Source organism: Passer montanus, unplaced genomic scaffold, assembly GCF_014805655.1.
Source record: "Passer montanus isolate IOZ18808 unplaced genomic scaffold, ASM1480565v1 scaffold98, whole genome shotgun sequence".
Taxonomy (NCBI): domain Eukaryota; kingdom Metazoa; phylum Chordata; class Aves; order Passeriformes; family Passeridae; genus Passer; species Passer montanus.
Genome location: NW_024375256.1, coordinates 1,009,763 through 1,026,053, shown reverse-complemented (window position 1 = coordinate 1,026,053; position 16,291 = coordinate 1,009,763). Strand labels below are relative to the sequence as shown.

The 16,291-nt window shown below is 56.7% G+C and overlaps 1 protein-coding gene across 1 annotated transcript; it reads left to right on the top strand.

The window, feature by feature from the left end:
- Positions 1 to 219: 219 nt before the first annotated feature.
- On the top strand, positions 220 to 16,150 carry TCF25 (transcription factor 25). Its single transcript, XM_039696425.1, has 18 exons — positions 220 to 381; positions 1,218 to 1,412; positions 2,748 to 2,822; positions 4,416 to 4,537; positions 5,154 to 5,219; positions 6,350 to 6,432; positions 6,854 to 6,984; positions 9,747 to 9,846; positions 10,132 to 10,225; positions 11,034 to 11,126; positions 11,593 to 11,698; positions 11,990 to 12,149; positions 13,331 to 13,418; positions 13,982 to 14,140; positions 14,725 to 14,815; positions 15,002 to 15,081; positions 15,704 to 15,776; positions 15,912 to 16,150. The coding sequence occupies exons 1-18, from the start codon at positions 220 to 222 to the stop codon at positions 16,071 to 16,073; spliced, it is 2,040 nt and encodes a 679-aa protein (XP_039552359.1). The 3' UTR covers positions 16,074 to 16,150.
- The last annotated feature ends 141 nt before the right edge of the window (positions 16,151 to 16,291 follow it).

Sequence of the window (16,291 nt, the reverse complement as noted above, 5' to 3'; positions counted from 1 at the left end):
CACCCCAGCCCGCCCCCCGGTCCCCAGCCGTGCCCCGGTGTCCCCGTGTCCCCGCTCCGGGACACATTTCACGCGCGGAGCGCGACAAAGATCGCGGCGCGGAAGGGGCGTGGCCTTCTTAGCATCAGCCAATGGATGCGCGCGGCGGGAGTGGGCGGGGCCGGCGCGCGGCGGGCGCGCAGGCGCAGTGCGGGCGCAGGCGCGGAGCGGGCGGGGGCGATGTCGCGGCGGGCCCTGAGGCGGCTGCGGGGGGAGCTGGGCGAGCTCGGCCTCGGCCTCGACCCCGGCCCGGAGCACGCCCGGGAAGGCGGGCCGCCGCCAGCCCCCGGGAAGGGGCCCCGCGGGACGCCCCGCGCCGGCGTCAGCAACCGCTTCGAGCTGGTGAGGGGGCAGTGCCGGGGGGCAGACCGAGGGGCAGCGGTGGGGGACAGCTGGGGTGGCAGGGACTCGAGGACAGGGACTGGGGGGCATCTGGGGGGATAACTGGAGGCAGTGACAGCTGGGTGGGCAGTCGGGGACATTGCTGGGGACACCTGCTTGGGGACAGCTGAGGTGACAGTCCCTGGGGTGGCTGGAGTGACAGTGCCCTGGGGACAGAGGCTGACAGGCTTTGGGGTGACGGGAGGGGGGCAGTGACTGAGGGGGGCTCACTGCGGGGGTGGCAGAGGTGACAGTGTGTATGGCAGTGGTTTGGGGTCGGTGTTTGGGGTGGGGGTGATCAGTCTGGGTGCTGAGTGGGAAGGGTGGGGGGCAGCAACTGGGTGGAAATGGGAGAGAGGCCTGGGGGGGTTTGGACGTTGTCAGAGCTGGGCTGGTGAAAATGTTTTTAGGAACATCCCTGCCACCTTCCCAGCACTGCAGGGTCCCAGTGCTGGGTGTCAGATGGGCCCTGGTGGCGCTGCTGGGTCCTTGGGGTGACAGAGCCCCGTCCTGCTCTGCAGACACCTCCTCCAGCCCCAGCCGTTCCCTGGCCTTCCCCAAGGCCTGGCTGTGTGAGCATAGGCAGGGCTGGCTTTGGGAGCTCTGCCAGGGGAAGAGCAGAGTCCGTGCTGTGAGGGGACACCATGGGGGTCCTGTGCTCCCCTCCCTGTCCCTGGCACTGTCTGGGCAGCCACGCTGGGCACGAGGGGTGTCCACACCTCCATCCGTGTGCAGGAGGAGTGTCGGAGCCGATCCGTGGGGAATTCTGTGCCTGCAGCTTGTCCCTGTGTTTGCAGATCCCAGCTGAGGAGTCGGAGGATGAGCTGGTGGCTGATGAGGAGCGAGCAGACACCCGGCTCGGGGAGCAGGACACGGCGGCAGGGAGCCCCCAGGGGAGCAGGGGCAGCAGCAGGGAGGGGGCTGTGAGCCCCTCGGAGACGGCCGGTGATGGACACAGAGAGGGGCAGGAGGCCCAGCAGCCAGACAGAACGGTAAGTGCTGCCAGGGTGCAGGCAGGGACACAGCTTCTGCCTGGGAACGGGCATCTGGGGAGGGTGAGCACCGTGGGGCTGGGGGCTGGCTTTGTGTGTGGGATCCAGGGGGATTTTCCAGCTGCACAGAGGAGGCACCTGAGGAAGGCGTTGTGCTGTGTCCACGTGAGCATTGAGGTCAGGCCAGGGAGGAGTGGTCTCAGGGAGGCATTTGTTTTGGAACAGGGGATGTGAGGACTTCAAGCAGTGTCAACTGAATACTGAACTTCTTGCCTTTAATAATTTGTTGTCATTGGCTGTCAAAGTTCCTCCTGTGGTCTGTATCAGCCCAGGAGTGTCTCCTTGCAGGATTTTCTAAGGAAAGGGGCATTTCATTAACAATGAAGGGCCTGCCCAGATCTCACCAGAGAAGAGGGCTGGGGGAGAAAAGGGGGTTGGCCCCTGGTCTCACTTGTTTGCTGTGCATTTGGGGTTTGTGTCCCTGGTTTGGGTGGCACAGGAGCAAAGTCCACTGCCTGTGCATTCCAGCTGTGCCAGTGGCCTCTGCCAGCCCAGGGGCTGTGAGTGCTCTGGGTGGTGTGTCCCTGTGTGAGCAGGGCTCCAGGGGTCCTGACCTGGTGAGTTTGCTGTGCCAGCACTGCAGGACACACCTGTGGCTGCTCCCAGAGCTCCAGGTAGGACATGGCAGCCCTGGGCAGGGAGCTGCTGCTCTTGGGCAGGGCCAGGACAAGCTTGGAGCAACCTGGTCTAGTGGAAGATGTCCCTGCTTACACAGGGGGGTAGGAACTGGATAAACTTTGAGGTCACTTGCACCCCAAACCATTCCATGATGCTGTGATCCCTTGCTAGACCCTGGAAATGTGCTTGCCAGCTGTGCCAGTCAGGTTAGGGAATGCCCCCAGCATCCTGAGCTGGAGCAGCTGAATCCGTGGGGAGAGGCACTCTGGCACTGGGGCCTTTGTCAGGTGTTGGTTTCTGTGGAAGGGGGAGTGAAATTGGGAACTGTCCTGCACCCTGGAAAAGCAGAAATGCAGCTTATCCTGGGGACTGAGGGAGGCTGAAGCATTTCCTCAACACCTGGCACAGCTAAACTTGTTTGTCTCCTGATTTTATAACCTCAGATATTGATGTGAAAGTCAGCTGAGGTTTAACCCTTTGTGAATCTTTGGTGTTTTCCTCCATTTTCTCCTTGTGTCTTGATTTCCAAACACTAAAGGGTGAATTTTGGTTTCATTGAAGGACCCTCAGTGTGCTGATCCCTGTGGGAAATCCCTCTTCTTCCCATGGAGCTGGCACCCCTGGGAATGCTGACAGCTCTTCCCTTTTTCTTTGCAGCTGGCAACAAGTAACAAGCCACGGAAGAAAAAAAAGAAAAGGAAAACCAAGAAAAATTCAGCAGGAGAGACTGTGGTATGTCTGTGTGTATGTTCTGAGTCAGGAACCAGGCTGGTTCCTCCAGTGGGGCTGGCAAAGTGGGGATTCTGAGGTGACTGCAGGAGAGATTCAAGGCAAAAAAAGCAGTTTCAGATTTTAAAGAAGCCTCTTTAGGATTGTGGAATCCTGGAATGGTTTAGATTGGAAGGGACCTTAAGCTCACCTCATTCCATCCCCTGCCATGGGTAGGGAGACCAGTGCTGGGGACCCCAGAGCTAGAAGAAGCCAATGGATTAAAGTCATTATCTCCTTAATTCAGTAGGAGTGAGGTTCAGATGGCAGCTGGTTTTCTGGTGAGCTTTGAGTCTGAACTGTCCACAGAATTACAGAATCCTTAAGGCTGGAAAAGACCTCCCAGACTGTGGAGTCCAACATTGCTGTTCACTCCAGGGAGATTCTGTCCTCAGCATCCTGAGCCACCGGATTCTGGAGTGAATGGCTGAGCCATGACAGCAGGGCCAGCACCCAGCTGCCACCTCCTCCCTGGGAATGCCACTCAGGAGTGAGTTTCTGAGGTGGAGAACCCTCCTGGAGAGCCTGTTTCCTTTCCCAATCCAGGAATACTGAGCAGCAGGGGGACATGTGCCAGCTGGAGGCTGGGGGGACACCCAGACCCTGGCAGTTGGGGTTGCCAAAGAGGGATAATACAGCCTCTGTTCCAGCACTTCCATGCAGAGCACATTATCCCTTTCCTGTGTACACTCCACGCACAGGGGCTAAATTTAGCTTAAAAAGGCAGCCTGGCACTGCTGCTTGGGTGTCCTGAATGGAATTCTGTGTTCCACCCATGGACATCATGAGGAGGATGTGAAACAGGCACGTAAGAAATGTGTCACTTGTTGTTTGTTGGGGGAAAATGGAGGGAAATCAGGGTTAAAGTGTTATGTAACTTTTGGATGTGAGCAGCTGGATGGATTCCTGGGGTGGTTGGAAAATGGGGAATGGGAGACTTGGGTTAAAGTCATGTGAGTGTTTGAGACCTTGTCATGAGGCTCACAGCTTAGTAACTTGGTTTTTCTGTGGAAAATAGAGGGTGAAGGCTGGTTATTTAAATATTTAAAATGTCTTTGGACAAGGGCCTGGAGTGTCAGGATAAGGGAAAATGTCTTCCCACTATCAGAGTGCAGGGTAAGATGGAAACTTGTGAGGAAATTCTTCCCTGTGAGGAGAGTGGTGATGCCCTGGCACAGGTGCCCAGAGCAGCTGTGGCTGCCCCTGGATCCCTGGCAGTGCCCAAGGCCAGGCTGGATGGGGCTTGGAGCACCCTGGGGTAGTGTGAGGTGTCCCTGCCCATGGGACATGGAATGAGATGAGCTTCAAGGTCCCTTCCAACCTCAACCATTGTGGAATTCTCTGAAGAGCCACAGCCCCTCACGCAGGGAGGCAGCTGGGTATGATCTGATGGAATGAGATGAGCTTCAAGGTCCCTTCCAACCTCAACCATTCTGGGATTCTCTGAAGAGCCACAGCCCCTCACTGAGGGGTGATCTGGGCGTGATCTGTGCCGGGTGACCTGCAGGCTGCTGTGACTCAGCCTGTAACAAATGCCTTGGCTTTGCCTTCCTTAAGGAAGACAACGACCTGGAGGACATCGAGAGCCTTTTGGAGAGGATGGAGGAGCCCAGGCTGGCCCCGCAGAGCCAGGGCGGGATCCCCGCCGACAGCCGGCCTCTGCTCTACGTGGAGCACAGGTACTGCTGGCTGCCCTGCTCTGGCCTTGCTCTGAGGGATGGCTGCTCCCTGAGGAGCAGGCTTGGGGCCTCCCAGGGTCACCTGGCCAGGAGCTCTGCCCCTTGACTGAAAGGGGTGGGATGGTTGTGCACATCCCTGCTCCCGTCTGCTCCTCTGGGAGCTGTGCTTGGTTCTGATGGGGATTCTCTGCTGCCAGGCCTGCTTGCAGTGGTGGCAGGACCAGATTAGTCTCCAGAGGGACCTTCCAGCCTCAGAACCTCTGCAGAGGTGTCAGTAGCCCTGGTGTGTAAAGCTTGCCATGGGATTCACGTGTGCTCCCGAGCCCTGGCTTCTCCCAGGATGATCCCAGCTAAGGCTCCAGCTGCCCTGGAGAGGGCAGCAGCAGTATTCCCCAGCTCTGCAGCAGGGCAGCAGGAAAGCCTGTCCATGGAGCAGGGCTTTCCCTTCCAGTGCTGGCAGTTCCAGTCTCTTTCTCCATGCTGTGTGATCAGTGGGGAGTGTTGACAGTTTGAGGGTTTTCCAGAGGCACTTTGGTGTGCTGGGTGTTGATGGAGAGACTTGAGTGTGGCACTTTTTAACTGATGGAGCTTTTCTTTCTTCTTTCCACCTTCTCAGAAACTTGAATCCAGAGAATGAGTTGAAGAGATACTTTGGGGCTCGTGCTGTGCTCGGGGACCAGAGGTTAGTCCAGAATTTGGTATTAAACCCTTTCCAGATCTGAGGAGGCGTGTCTGTCCTGCACTTGGCAGGGCTCATGGAGTCTCCAGTGCCACACCTGGGCAGGTAATCCTGGGCACAGGATGTGTTACTCATTTAGTAGTTGCTTATTGGAAGAGAGGAATATTTTCTGTGACATGTGCAAGGTGGGGAAACACTTCTCCAGGCTTTTACTGGCATTTGCTTTTTCTTTTGCTCCTTTCCCCTCTCATTTATTTCCAAACCACCCTTCAAAGTCATTTCACTCAAGTTCACAGAATGCAGGCACATAGATTTTGTTTGTTTCTCCACCATTTGTCCCTTGTTGCTATTCCAGAGCCTCTGGACAGAAAGTGAACCCTGAATAATTTCAGCATCTCATGCCCCTTGTATCCAGGGGCCCAGGGAGCCTGTTGCTCCCTGGGTGTGATGTCTCTGCATTTATATACTGCACTGTGCTCACTGTCATCCACAAAATCCTCACTTCTATGAGCTGGTTGGAAAACCAAGAATGGTCTGAGCTTGGAGCAGTGCAGGGGAGGGAGAGAGTCTGTGGAGGAGCATTTGGTACTTGAGGAAGGAACTGCAGTCCCTTGGGATTGTCCTGTGCAGGGCCAGGAGTTTGACTTAAAAATCCATGTGGGTCTTTTCCACCTCAGAATAGTCTGTGATCCCTTTCTGAGGAGGTGTGACTCCCTCAGTGTAATCTTGATCCTGAATTGCTTCTGAGCCAATAGATTGTGCATTTTTGAGTACAGCTTAAACTAATCCAGTGAACATTTGAAGGGAAGAGAGATGAGTCAGAGGGATGTGGGGCTCTCCTAATTGGACCTGGGGAGCTGTTTGAAGCACAGAGGCAGCTGAGGGTTTGGCAGGGATAAAAACAGGGAGAGAAGCTCTGGAAGTGGAGATGCTGGAGGCACTGGCTGGCCTAGATGGTGCACATAAGGCAAAGCCTGAGCACAGGTGTGTTGTGTCTTGGAGGCAAACAGCTCTGGGCACAGCTCAGTGCAGCTGTGTGTGGGGAAGAAACTGGATCTCATCTTTCCCTTTACCATGGTTTCATCCTGCTCGTGCTGTCAGTGCAGAGCTGTGAGCTGTGTGTTCCCTCCCAGGCCGAGGCAGAGGCAGCGGCAGTACGTGCGCAGCATGTGGCTCACAGCTCCCAAGAACACCTGGCCACGCTACAGCAAGACAGGTGAGGCTTTTGGGGCTGCTCCTGCCCTCTTGGCCCTTGGCCCATGTGACATGGATGCTGCTCAGGGCATGGAGACTAAGAGGGACCTGCTCCTCAGCTGGTGGAAACACACCTCCTGCCTCAGCAGAGAGCTCTGTGGAGTTGTACCTTATGATTTGGGTTTGTTTCCCCCTCTTTTGGAGGTAGCAGGGCACGGGTGCTTCCATCTCAGCAGCAGAATTGCTGGATGATGAGAAGTATCCCTGAGGAGGATGAGCAGCCTGGGCTTTTTGGGTGGGTTTGAGACTTGAACTCTTGAGAGGGGGAAAGGAGTGGAATTCTCTGTGAGTTTCCAAAAACACATGTGTCTCTGAACCCAGTGGTGCTGTGAGAGAGCAGAGGAGGTTCTCTTGGGTACCCAGGTCTGCCCTGCACCCTGCAGGTATCACCATGCAGCTGCTGGACACCCGGAGGGGCGTGCAGCACTTCACCTTCGAGCACCACCGTGAGTACCAGCAGGTCCAGTTCAAGTTCCTGGATGCTGTGGAGTCCATGGACCCCAACAACATCGTGGTACGTTGGGTTGGTCGTGCTGTTCCCTCTGTGCTCCTGCAGCCCCTTTCCCTGGGAAGCTGGGCTGGTGCATTCCACTGGAATCGTTTGGGTTGGAAAAGCCTCTAAGCCAGCTGTTCCCCCAGCACTGCCAAGGCCACCCCAACCCTTGTCCCCAGGTGCCACATCTACACGGCTTTTAAACCCCTCCAGGGATGGGGAGTTCACCCCTGCTCTGGGCAGACTGGGGCAGGGCTGGACAAAACTTCTGGGGAAGGAATTGTTCCAAATATTCAACCTGAAACTCCTCTGCCACACCTTGAAGCTGTTTCCTCTTGTCCTGTCCCTGTTCCCTGGGAGTAGAGCCAGCCCCCCTGGCTGTCCCCTCCTGTCAGGGAGCTGTACAGAGCCAGAAGGTCCCTCTGAGCCTCCTTTCCTCCAAGCTGAGGCCCCCCAGCTCCCTCTGCTGTTTCTGCTGCTCCAGACCCTTTTCCAGCTCCATTGCCCTTCCCTGGACATGCTCCAGCCCCTTGATGTTTGTGTTGGGGTGAGGGGCCAGAACTGACCCCAGGGTTGGAAGTGCCCCAGCAATGCCAGCACAGGGGATGAGCACTGCCCTGGTGCTGTGGCCTCACCATTGCTGACACAGGCTGGTGCCCACCTGGGATCCTGTCCATCCACTGTCTCCTGCACCCCAGGTTCTTTCCCAGCCACTTTTCCCCCAGCCTGTTTCACTCATGGGGTTGGTGTGACCCACAAGCAGGACCCATGTTGACCTTCATCCCTCTGACCTCATCCTCTTGATCCATGCTGTCCAGATCCCTCTGCAGAGCCTTGGATTATTTATTTCCAGTCTTGTTTGGGCTGTTAGGACTTGTTTGGGCTGTAGAGCCCTGTGTCCCTCTGTGTGGGGTGAGGCAGCGCTGAGTGCTGAGCTGTGCTGTCACCTTGTTAACCAGTGACCTCCTGGGTGCAGAGGAGCTCTGGTGGCTGGTGGCCGAGCCTTGGTGGCTGTGCCAAGCATGTGCCAGGTCACCTTCTGAGAGAGGAACCCACAGGAACTGTCCGTTTGGCTGGAAGGGTGGGAACAAAGCCCCCTTGTCTCAGCTCTTAGCTGGGAAAGGAGGAATATTGTATAAACCCATCGTGAACTGGCAATCCAAACTAACAGCTGTTCTATTTATAAACTCCTGCAAGGATGAAAAATGTGTCTTTTCTTGGTATTTCAGCAAAGCAGGCTTTTGTGTTGGGAGTCCTTCATGCGTGTCCGAGCTCATTAAGCTGTATGGTAACATTTATAGTTTGGAGTGATAAGCAACAGCAAAATTGCTCTGCACCCAACTAAACCATAACTGAGGGATGTTTCTCTGAAAGGTCTGGCCACATGAGCTGGGATGCATGCCCTGGAGATGTTCTTTAAAGAGCCCATTGTCTGCTAAATAAAGTTTACTTCCTTGTGCTTTCCCACCCTCGGCTCAGGGCCGCGGGGCTCTCTGCAGCTCAGCAGTTCTGCCTGCACTCAGGGATTTGGATTAAGTGAGCCAAGGTAATTCCTGTGCAGCAGCGAGTGTCCCAAGGACAGCTCAAGCTCAGTCCCCCACACAGGACAGGCTTTCTGTGGTGTTTTAATCTGGAAGCTCTGACCCTCTTAGGGGATCAGGCTAAATTTGAGAACATTTGTACAGCTTGGAGTCTTCCCCTTTTCTGTCAAGGGTGAGGTTTAACAGATGAATTTGGCAATTCCAGACAGTTTGTCCATGGTCACCACAGTCCTGGCATTTCTGGAGCCCAGCTCTGCCTTGTTGCTGTGGTTTCAGCACATAAAACATTACTTTTGGGGAGCCTCTTGTTCAGTGAGTGTTTTTTCTGCACTTGCTGGTAGGTCCAAAGGTCACCCTTGGTGACCTTTTCTTGGCTTTTTCCCATTACAGTGCTCCATGTCCCCCCAGAAAATGGTCTGGAAAGGAGCTTAAGAGTTTTACCCCTTAAGGAAGAGGTTAAGCATCAGGCAAGTGGCTCCAGGCTGGGTTGGGCCAGCCTGGAACATCCAGTCTTTGTGCTGTTGGTGGTCCCACAGGTCCCCACCCTGCAGATGGAAACTTTTGGAGCTTTGGAAGCTTTATTTTTAAAGTTTCAGGAGAGAAAAAAAATCCCCAAACTAAACTGTGAGAAGATTTGTAGCTTCAGTATTTTTTATTGAACTGAGGAGGTTTTAGGTACTTGAGAAAAGCCTATTTATAATATAATTAGTGAATTGAGAAGCTTTTAAAATTAAACTTCTCTTCTGAAGCCTGGAATAAATATTTATTTATTATTATTATTACCCATTACTATTGCTGCTTTCTGGATTTGTAATAGATGTGTCCAAATATCTTCTCAGTATCCAGAGAATGCAAAACCTGATCAAATGCTCACAACTGTTGAGGGATAGATAAAAAGCCCCAAACCTGTAACAGTGCCTGCATCTCATTCTCTCCTTTCCAAGGAAATGGAGGAGCTGGGAGACATCTGGAGGAGGACAGTGAAGATGAGCAAAGCCTGGCATGGCCGCTGCTGGAAAAGCTGGGAGGGAGCTGCCCAAGGGAGGCTGCCTTTGAGGGCTCCCATCCTGCAAGTGGTGGGGACAGAGCTCCCTGTGCCCTTCCAGCCTGGGGATGGATCTGACAGGGTGGGATTGAGGGAGCTCCTGGCATTGTGTGTCACACAGCTGGAAGGTACCTGGGTCAGTGACCAAATTCCTGAGCCACTGGTGATGACAGAGGCTTTGCAATGCTCTTGTGCAGCTGCTGCTCCAGATGAACCCCTACCACGTGGACTCCCTCCTGCAGCTCAGCGACGTGTGCCGCATGCAGGAGGACCAGGAGATGGCCCGGGATCTCATAGGTAAGCCTGAGGTGAGGAGTCCTTCCCTGGCAGGGCAGTGCAGGCCAGGAGCCTGCCTTTTCCTGGACCAACCTCAATCCCAGAAGGGTTCCTCTTCCCACCCAGAGTGTGATCTAACCTGGAAGTGCTCACTGCCCTGGTACCTGTTGCCACCACAGTGTGAAGTAACTTTGTGTCTGGCTGGGCTGGGAATGAGCTGGTTTTCTGTCTAAACCGAGTGCTGGGCAGTGCAGTGCTGTGCTGGTGTTCCTGTCCTGTCCCTGACACTGGCCTTGCTGTCCCCAGAGCGGGCTCTGTACAGCCTGGAGTGCGCCTTCCACCCCGTGTTCAGCCTCACCAGTGGGACCTGCAGGCTGGACTACCGGCGCCCAGAGAACAGGTGAGCAGGGCTGAGGGGGTGAGGGGGGCTCAGCTGGAGCCCCTTTGGCCACAGCCACCCAGAGTCACCACTGCTGCTCAGCCAGGGAGGCCCTGAGTGTCCCTTTCTGCTGGGGGCTCCTGGGACAGGCAGCTCGTGCATGGAAGCTTCTGCACAAAGCATCCCTTTTCCCCAGGGATGCCTTCCTGCAGTAGGCACTCTCCCTCCTTGTCATATCCTTCTCATGCCATTAGTACCCCTTAGCCCAAAATGGTCCTAAAAATCCTTGCTGTGTGTTTCCAGCCATCACCCCCAGCACTCACACTCCTCCCAGCCTGGATCTTTATGTAACTTCCAGCTCTGCAGCTGCTGGGAAAGGTGACTTTATTCTGGGAATTTTCCAGTCAGCTGACCCAAGCCATCTCTCCCAAACTGCTGTACCTGGAGGGTGCTCACATTTCAGCCCCTCTAGCTGACATACTTTGTGCCATCAGTGACCTGTATCACCAGTTCAGCTGTTGGGCCTCCCCACTCTGTGTCACTGTCCCCACACCCCTGGCACAAGGCAGGATATGGACTTGGGGGATTTACTTGTCTTGGTCCCAGTCTCCAGAGCAGATTGTGAATTTTCTGTCCCTGTTCTTGCACAAAAAGATAGCAAAAACATGTGATGGGAGCATGGCGGGGGGAGGGTCTGTGGCACCCCATGCCACACCACAATGTGATGCTTGGGGGTGTGGAGCTCTTGATGACTGTGTCCCTATTTTGAGTGGCACAAAATACTTCTTTTCACATCTGGCCTCTAAGTCCCACTGCTGTTCCCATGCAGGGCTTTCTTCCTGGCTCTCTTCAAGCACCTGATGTTCCTGGAGAAGAGGGGCTGTCCCCGCACAGCCCTGGAGTTCTGCAAGCTCATCCTGAGGTATCACCGAGGATGGAGTGTCTGGGTTTGGGGGGACAGTCACCCCAGACAGCTTCTGCTGCTCCTGGGCTTGGTGTGGGCTCATTCCCACCCCTTAGAGCTGCATGGATCTGTGCTGGGGATGTGCTGGTGCCTGTGGAGAGGTGATGGGTGAGGAGGGGCCCTGGGTGGCCTGTGACTGCCAAACTGTGGCTGAGCTTGGGGGAGCAAAGTGTGGCAGTGGCTTCAGCCCACTCAGTTTGTGGCCACTGATCCTCCTCCTGGGTGGTGGCAGGGGACTGTCCCCTCTCTGGGGACACAGAGCACCACTGTGTCATCCTGCTGGCCATGCGGGAGCGACCGTGTTCCTTTTCTCTCCACTTGCTGAGTCACTGGATGTCACAGGGAGAGGCTGCTTGACTCGGAAATCAGGGCAGCTCTCTCGATTGTTGTGACACTGGGTTTGTTCTCTCCTCCTGCTCCCAAGCCTTGATCCTGAGAATGACCCGCTCTGTGTGCTGCTGCTGATCGACTTCCTGTCCCTGCGGGCCCGGGAATACTCCTTCCTGACCCGCCTCTTCCAGGAGTGGGAGGTGAGTGGCCAGCAGGTGAGGGATGGGTGCCTGGGGTGCTCCCCAGCAGGTGAGCCCTTTGGAGGGGATCTCACAGCCCAGCTGCCATCCCAGCAGAATTGGAACGATCTGTAAAGGCTGGGCTGTTGGTTCCTGTAATCCTTGGGTCCTGTAAATAGTTGTGAGAACTCAAAATTGCTCACTCAGCTGTGGGGGCACCGAGCCAGCGGCTGGGAGCTCACTTAACCCCAGCAGGCAGAGCCCCGACCCCGCACAGCATCATTCTCAGTGCCTCTGTCCCCGATCCTGCAGAGTCACCGGAACCTCTCCCAGCTGCCCAATTTTGCCTTCTCGGTGCCACTGGCCTATTTGTTCCTGAGCCAGCAGGAAGAGCGGCCGGAGCTGGAGCGGAGCCAGGCCCGGGAGCGAGCGGCCCGGCTCATCCAGCTCGCGCTCGTCATGTTCCCAAGCGGTGAGTCTGTCCCCTCCGGTGGAGGGCTTTGTCACTGTCCTCCTCTGGGACAGCCGGGACTGCCTTCCCGGCAGGCAGGACTGGATTCCCGGCAGGCTGATGCACAGGCTGGAATTTGCCAAGGGCCTTTGAGGAGGGAGCCCTGAGTCAGAGCAGGAGCGGTCAGGCAGAACGGCAGTGCCTGTGCCCAGGGTGGTGGGGAGAGTGCAGATCTGGGCTCCTCACCCCAGCACAGACACCGGGGGGCTGGAGAGTGTCCGGGAAAGGGAATGGAGCTGCAGAAGGGGCTGGAGCATCAGGAGCAGCTGAGACAGCCAGGGGGCTGAGCCTGGAGAAAGGGAGGCTCAGGGGGAACCTTCTGGCCCTGCACAGCTCCCTGACAGGAGGGGGCAGCCAGGGGGGCAGGCTCTGCTCCCAGGGAAAGAAAAAGAGGAAACAGCCTCAAAGTTTAGTATTTGGAACAATTCCTTTCCCAGAAGTGTTGTCCCAGCTGCCCAGGGCAGTAGTGGAGTCCCCAACCCTGGAGGAACTTAAAGGCCATGTGGATATGGCACCTGAGGACATGGGTTGGGGTGGTCTTGGGAGTGCTGCAGGAGTGGTTGGGATCAATGATCTTAGAGGCTTTTCCAACCTTTCAGTTCTATGGTTCCATGATTTTGTCCTCCCTCCCCAGAGCAGCCAGTGCTCCTCCACCAGCAGTGGTCAGGGGTGAGCAGGCTGGGGGAGGGTGAGGGCTGGAATGTTGGAGCAGGGAGATGTCACACCTCCTCAGGGCTGCCTGGAGCAAGGACAAGCCAGTCTCCTTGGCTCTCCCTCCAAGGCACAGCTCTGTTTTGGTTGTGCTCTCCCCATGGGTGCCCATCACTCTCCCTTTCATCCTGTGGGTGCTGCTGTCCATGAAAGGAGCACACAGCCCTCAGGCCCAAGGGAGGGTGTGTGCAGCAGGAAGAACCAGCTCTCCAACAGAGATTCAGTTTGTGGAGGCTGGAAACATCTTTTAGGCTGTTTGTTGGGGTGACTGAAATAATGCCCCTGTGAGCACAGGGACCAGCAGTGTCCTCACCCCCTCCTTGTGTCCTTGGTGCTCCAGGGGGTTCTGGCCCTGAGGAGTGGAGGGTGACCCCACCCTACCCTGCCCTTTTCCAGCAGCTCCAGATGAGTTCTCTGCCTTTGTCTTGCAGTTCTGATGCCGCTGTTGGATCACTGCAGTGTGCAGCCCGATGCCAGGGTTGCCTCCCACCCCTTCTTTGGGCTGAATGCCCAGATCAGGTAAGGCCTGGAGATGTTCTCAGCAAAGGGAAGGGATCGATTTTGCCGGCGGCGGGGATCTTGCGTGCTCAGACAGCTAATGGAGGAGCTTGTTTGGGTTCCCTGAGTAGGCTCATTTGGTAATGCCTCGTTTGATAATCCTTTTGATAATGGATTTCCATAATGGCCTCTGGATCGGGCTGGCAGACCCACCTCAGCTCAAGGTGGACGGGTCAGAAGTTCACCCCAGAGCCTGTTGGTGTGTGCAGGGAGGGAGGGTGACCTGTGTGTCCTGCCAGGCCAGGCTGTCTCCAACCAGTCTGCGTTCCCTTGACACGTGGTCTTCCTCAGCGTGCGAAGGCTCTCCCTCAGGCCAGGGCAGTGTTCCCTCATTTCATGGCTCTGCTTAGCCTAAAAATAGATGGAGGCAGAAGTTCTGGTGAAGAGGATGGCAATATCCAGGCAGGAGCCTGCGAGTCCTCTCGTGTTCCCACGCCAAAGGCCAGCGCAGAGCTGAGCCCTCAGCATCCCGTGAGGAGCAGGAGGAGGAGGAGGGTGCCGTGAGTAACAGCCATGTCCCGTAGCCAGTCGCCCGCCCTGAACCAGCTGACATCCCTGTACGTGGGCAGGACACACGCCCTGTGGAAGGACCCGGCTGTCATGGCCTGGCTGGAGCCCCACGTCCACGAGGTTCTGCGCATGGTGGACGCCCAGGACGCGCTGGTGCAGGAGGCCGAGCACAAGTGAGCACAGAGGGTGGAGGGCAGGGCTCCTGTGCCAGGGGACAGAGTGGGACAGAGGGTCTGTCCTGGGCAGCAGCACTTCCAGTGTGTGGGGCAGGCTCAGAGCCCCACAGCTGCTGGTCTGATGCTGAAGGTCACAGCATGGGGCTGGGAAGGCAGTGGCTCTTCCATGCTTTTCACAAGTGGGAATGTAGAGCTGAACCTGCACTGCATATCCTGCACTGCCTTCCCCAGGCTTGGCTGTCACCTGTACCCTGGAAACATCCCGGGGAGGTGGAGGGGTGGCCTGGAAGGGCAGGGATAGCCACACAGGGCAGGTGAGAGCTTAGAAACACTTCCCAGTGCTGAGAAACAGGAGAGAGCCATCAGGTGTCCTAAACCAAGGTCAATCTGCTCATTCCTGAGCTCTCTGCGCTTTCTCCAGAGCTCAGCAGCTCCCACCCCCTTTGGCTCGCTCTAAGCCAGCTCCATCCAATATGGCCTTGTCCCCCAGAGCCAGGGAAGCTGCTGACACTGCGCCTGGAGCAGCAGAAATGGGAATGTGCCTGCTCAGGGCTCACTGCTCTGTCCCCTCCCCGCCTCAGGAGGAAGATCCGGTACCAGAGCGCTCCCAGGAACATCTACCGGCACATCATCCTCTCGGAGATGAAGGAGGCCACGGCAGCCCTGCCTCTGGTGAGGGGCCTGCTGGGCCACAGGGGCTGTGGCTGCATGTGCTGTGGTGGCATTTGTGTCCCTGCTGGGCCTGTCTTAGCCCCTGTCACGCATGGCTTCTGTGGGTGCCCATGTTTGCTGCTGCTGGATGCACAGCGTTCATTCCTTCCTTTCTCCTTCATCCCTTCCTTTCTCCTCTCCCTGCAGGAGGTGACCTCCCAGCCAGTGATGGGGTTTGACCCCCTCCCTCCTCTGGATTCCATTGTTTCCTACACCCGACCAGAAAGGTACCACCTCCTGCACTGGCACAGCCGGCCGTGTTCCCTCAGCCCCAGGCCAGGCTGCACACGGGCACTCGGTGCTGGCATCCTCCTCCTCCTTGGCAGAGGAAGAGCTGTGGTGCTCCAGGCAGGCACAGCTACAGGCTGGACTGGTCCTGCTGCTTCCCACAGTGGTCATTCCCAGCCATAGGGCAAAAGCCAAGGAAAACCCAGGCCACGGCTGACTGGGAGGGTTGGGGGTAAATGGAAATGTAAATACAGCCAGTCCTGCTGTTGGGGTGATGCCATGTGTGTACCACACCAATCCACTCAGAGCAGAGCTGGTAGGATCATGGAATCCTGGAATGGTTTGGGTTCAGAAGACCTTAAAGCTCATCTCATTCTAGCCCCTGCAAGGGGCAGGGACCCTTTCCAGTAGACCAGGCTGCTCCAAGCCCCTTCCAACCTGGCCTTGGTTGTGCTCTTAATGATGGTTTGCTCAGAGTTGCCTGAATTCATTGGAACTCCCCAGTTCCCTCCCCCAGGGCTGGTTCCAGCAGCACCATGGTTCTCCCAGCACCGCCCACATCCCAGTGAGGAGTCACAAACTGAGCTGTACCTTCACCGCGGTGCCTCTTGTGTCTTGCAGGACGAGCCATCCCTCCAACGAAAGCACTTTATCCCTCTTCTTCCGCTCGCTGCTGCCAAATTTCAACTTGCAGGTGAGTGCACGCTGGGATCTGGGTGCACCATTCCCCCGTGGTGCTCCTGCTCCAGGAGCCGCTGCTGGCAGCATCCTGCTGCTGATCTGGCACCACTGTCCCCGTCCCTGCCACCACAGTGCTGCTCTCTCGTAGGGGGACATCCGGCACGACGGGGACGACGAGGCCGGGGCGGCGCAGGACCTGAACCAGGGCGTGAACAGGCTGATGGCGGCCATGCGGGACATGCTGGCCAACATCCAGTTCCAGGAGCCGCCCCGCGAGGACAATCCCGAGGGCGACGGCGACTGGGATTGAGCCGGGCCGTCCCTCCCCAGCCCCTCTGGAGTCACCCCCGATTTGTGTCGCACTCCAATAAAGTCACACAGATGGACTCGCTGTGGGAATGGGCTGTTCTGAGCAGGGGGCTGCATCCTTGGCTGGTCTCCATCAGGGAGGGGGCTGAAGCCACAGCCATGGGCCTTGTCCGGGGCCTCTCTCTCTCAACAGGGGACAAGGGCTGTCTGAGCATGTCC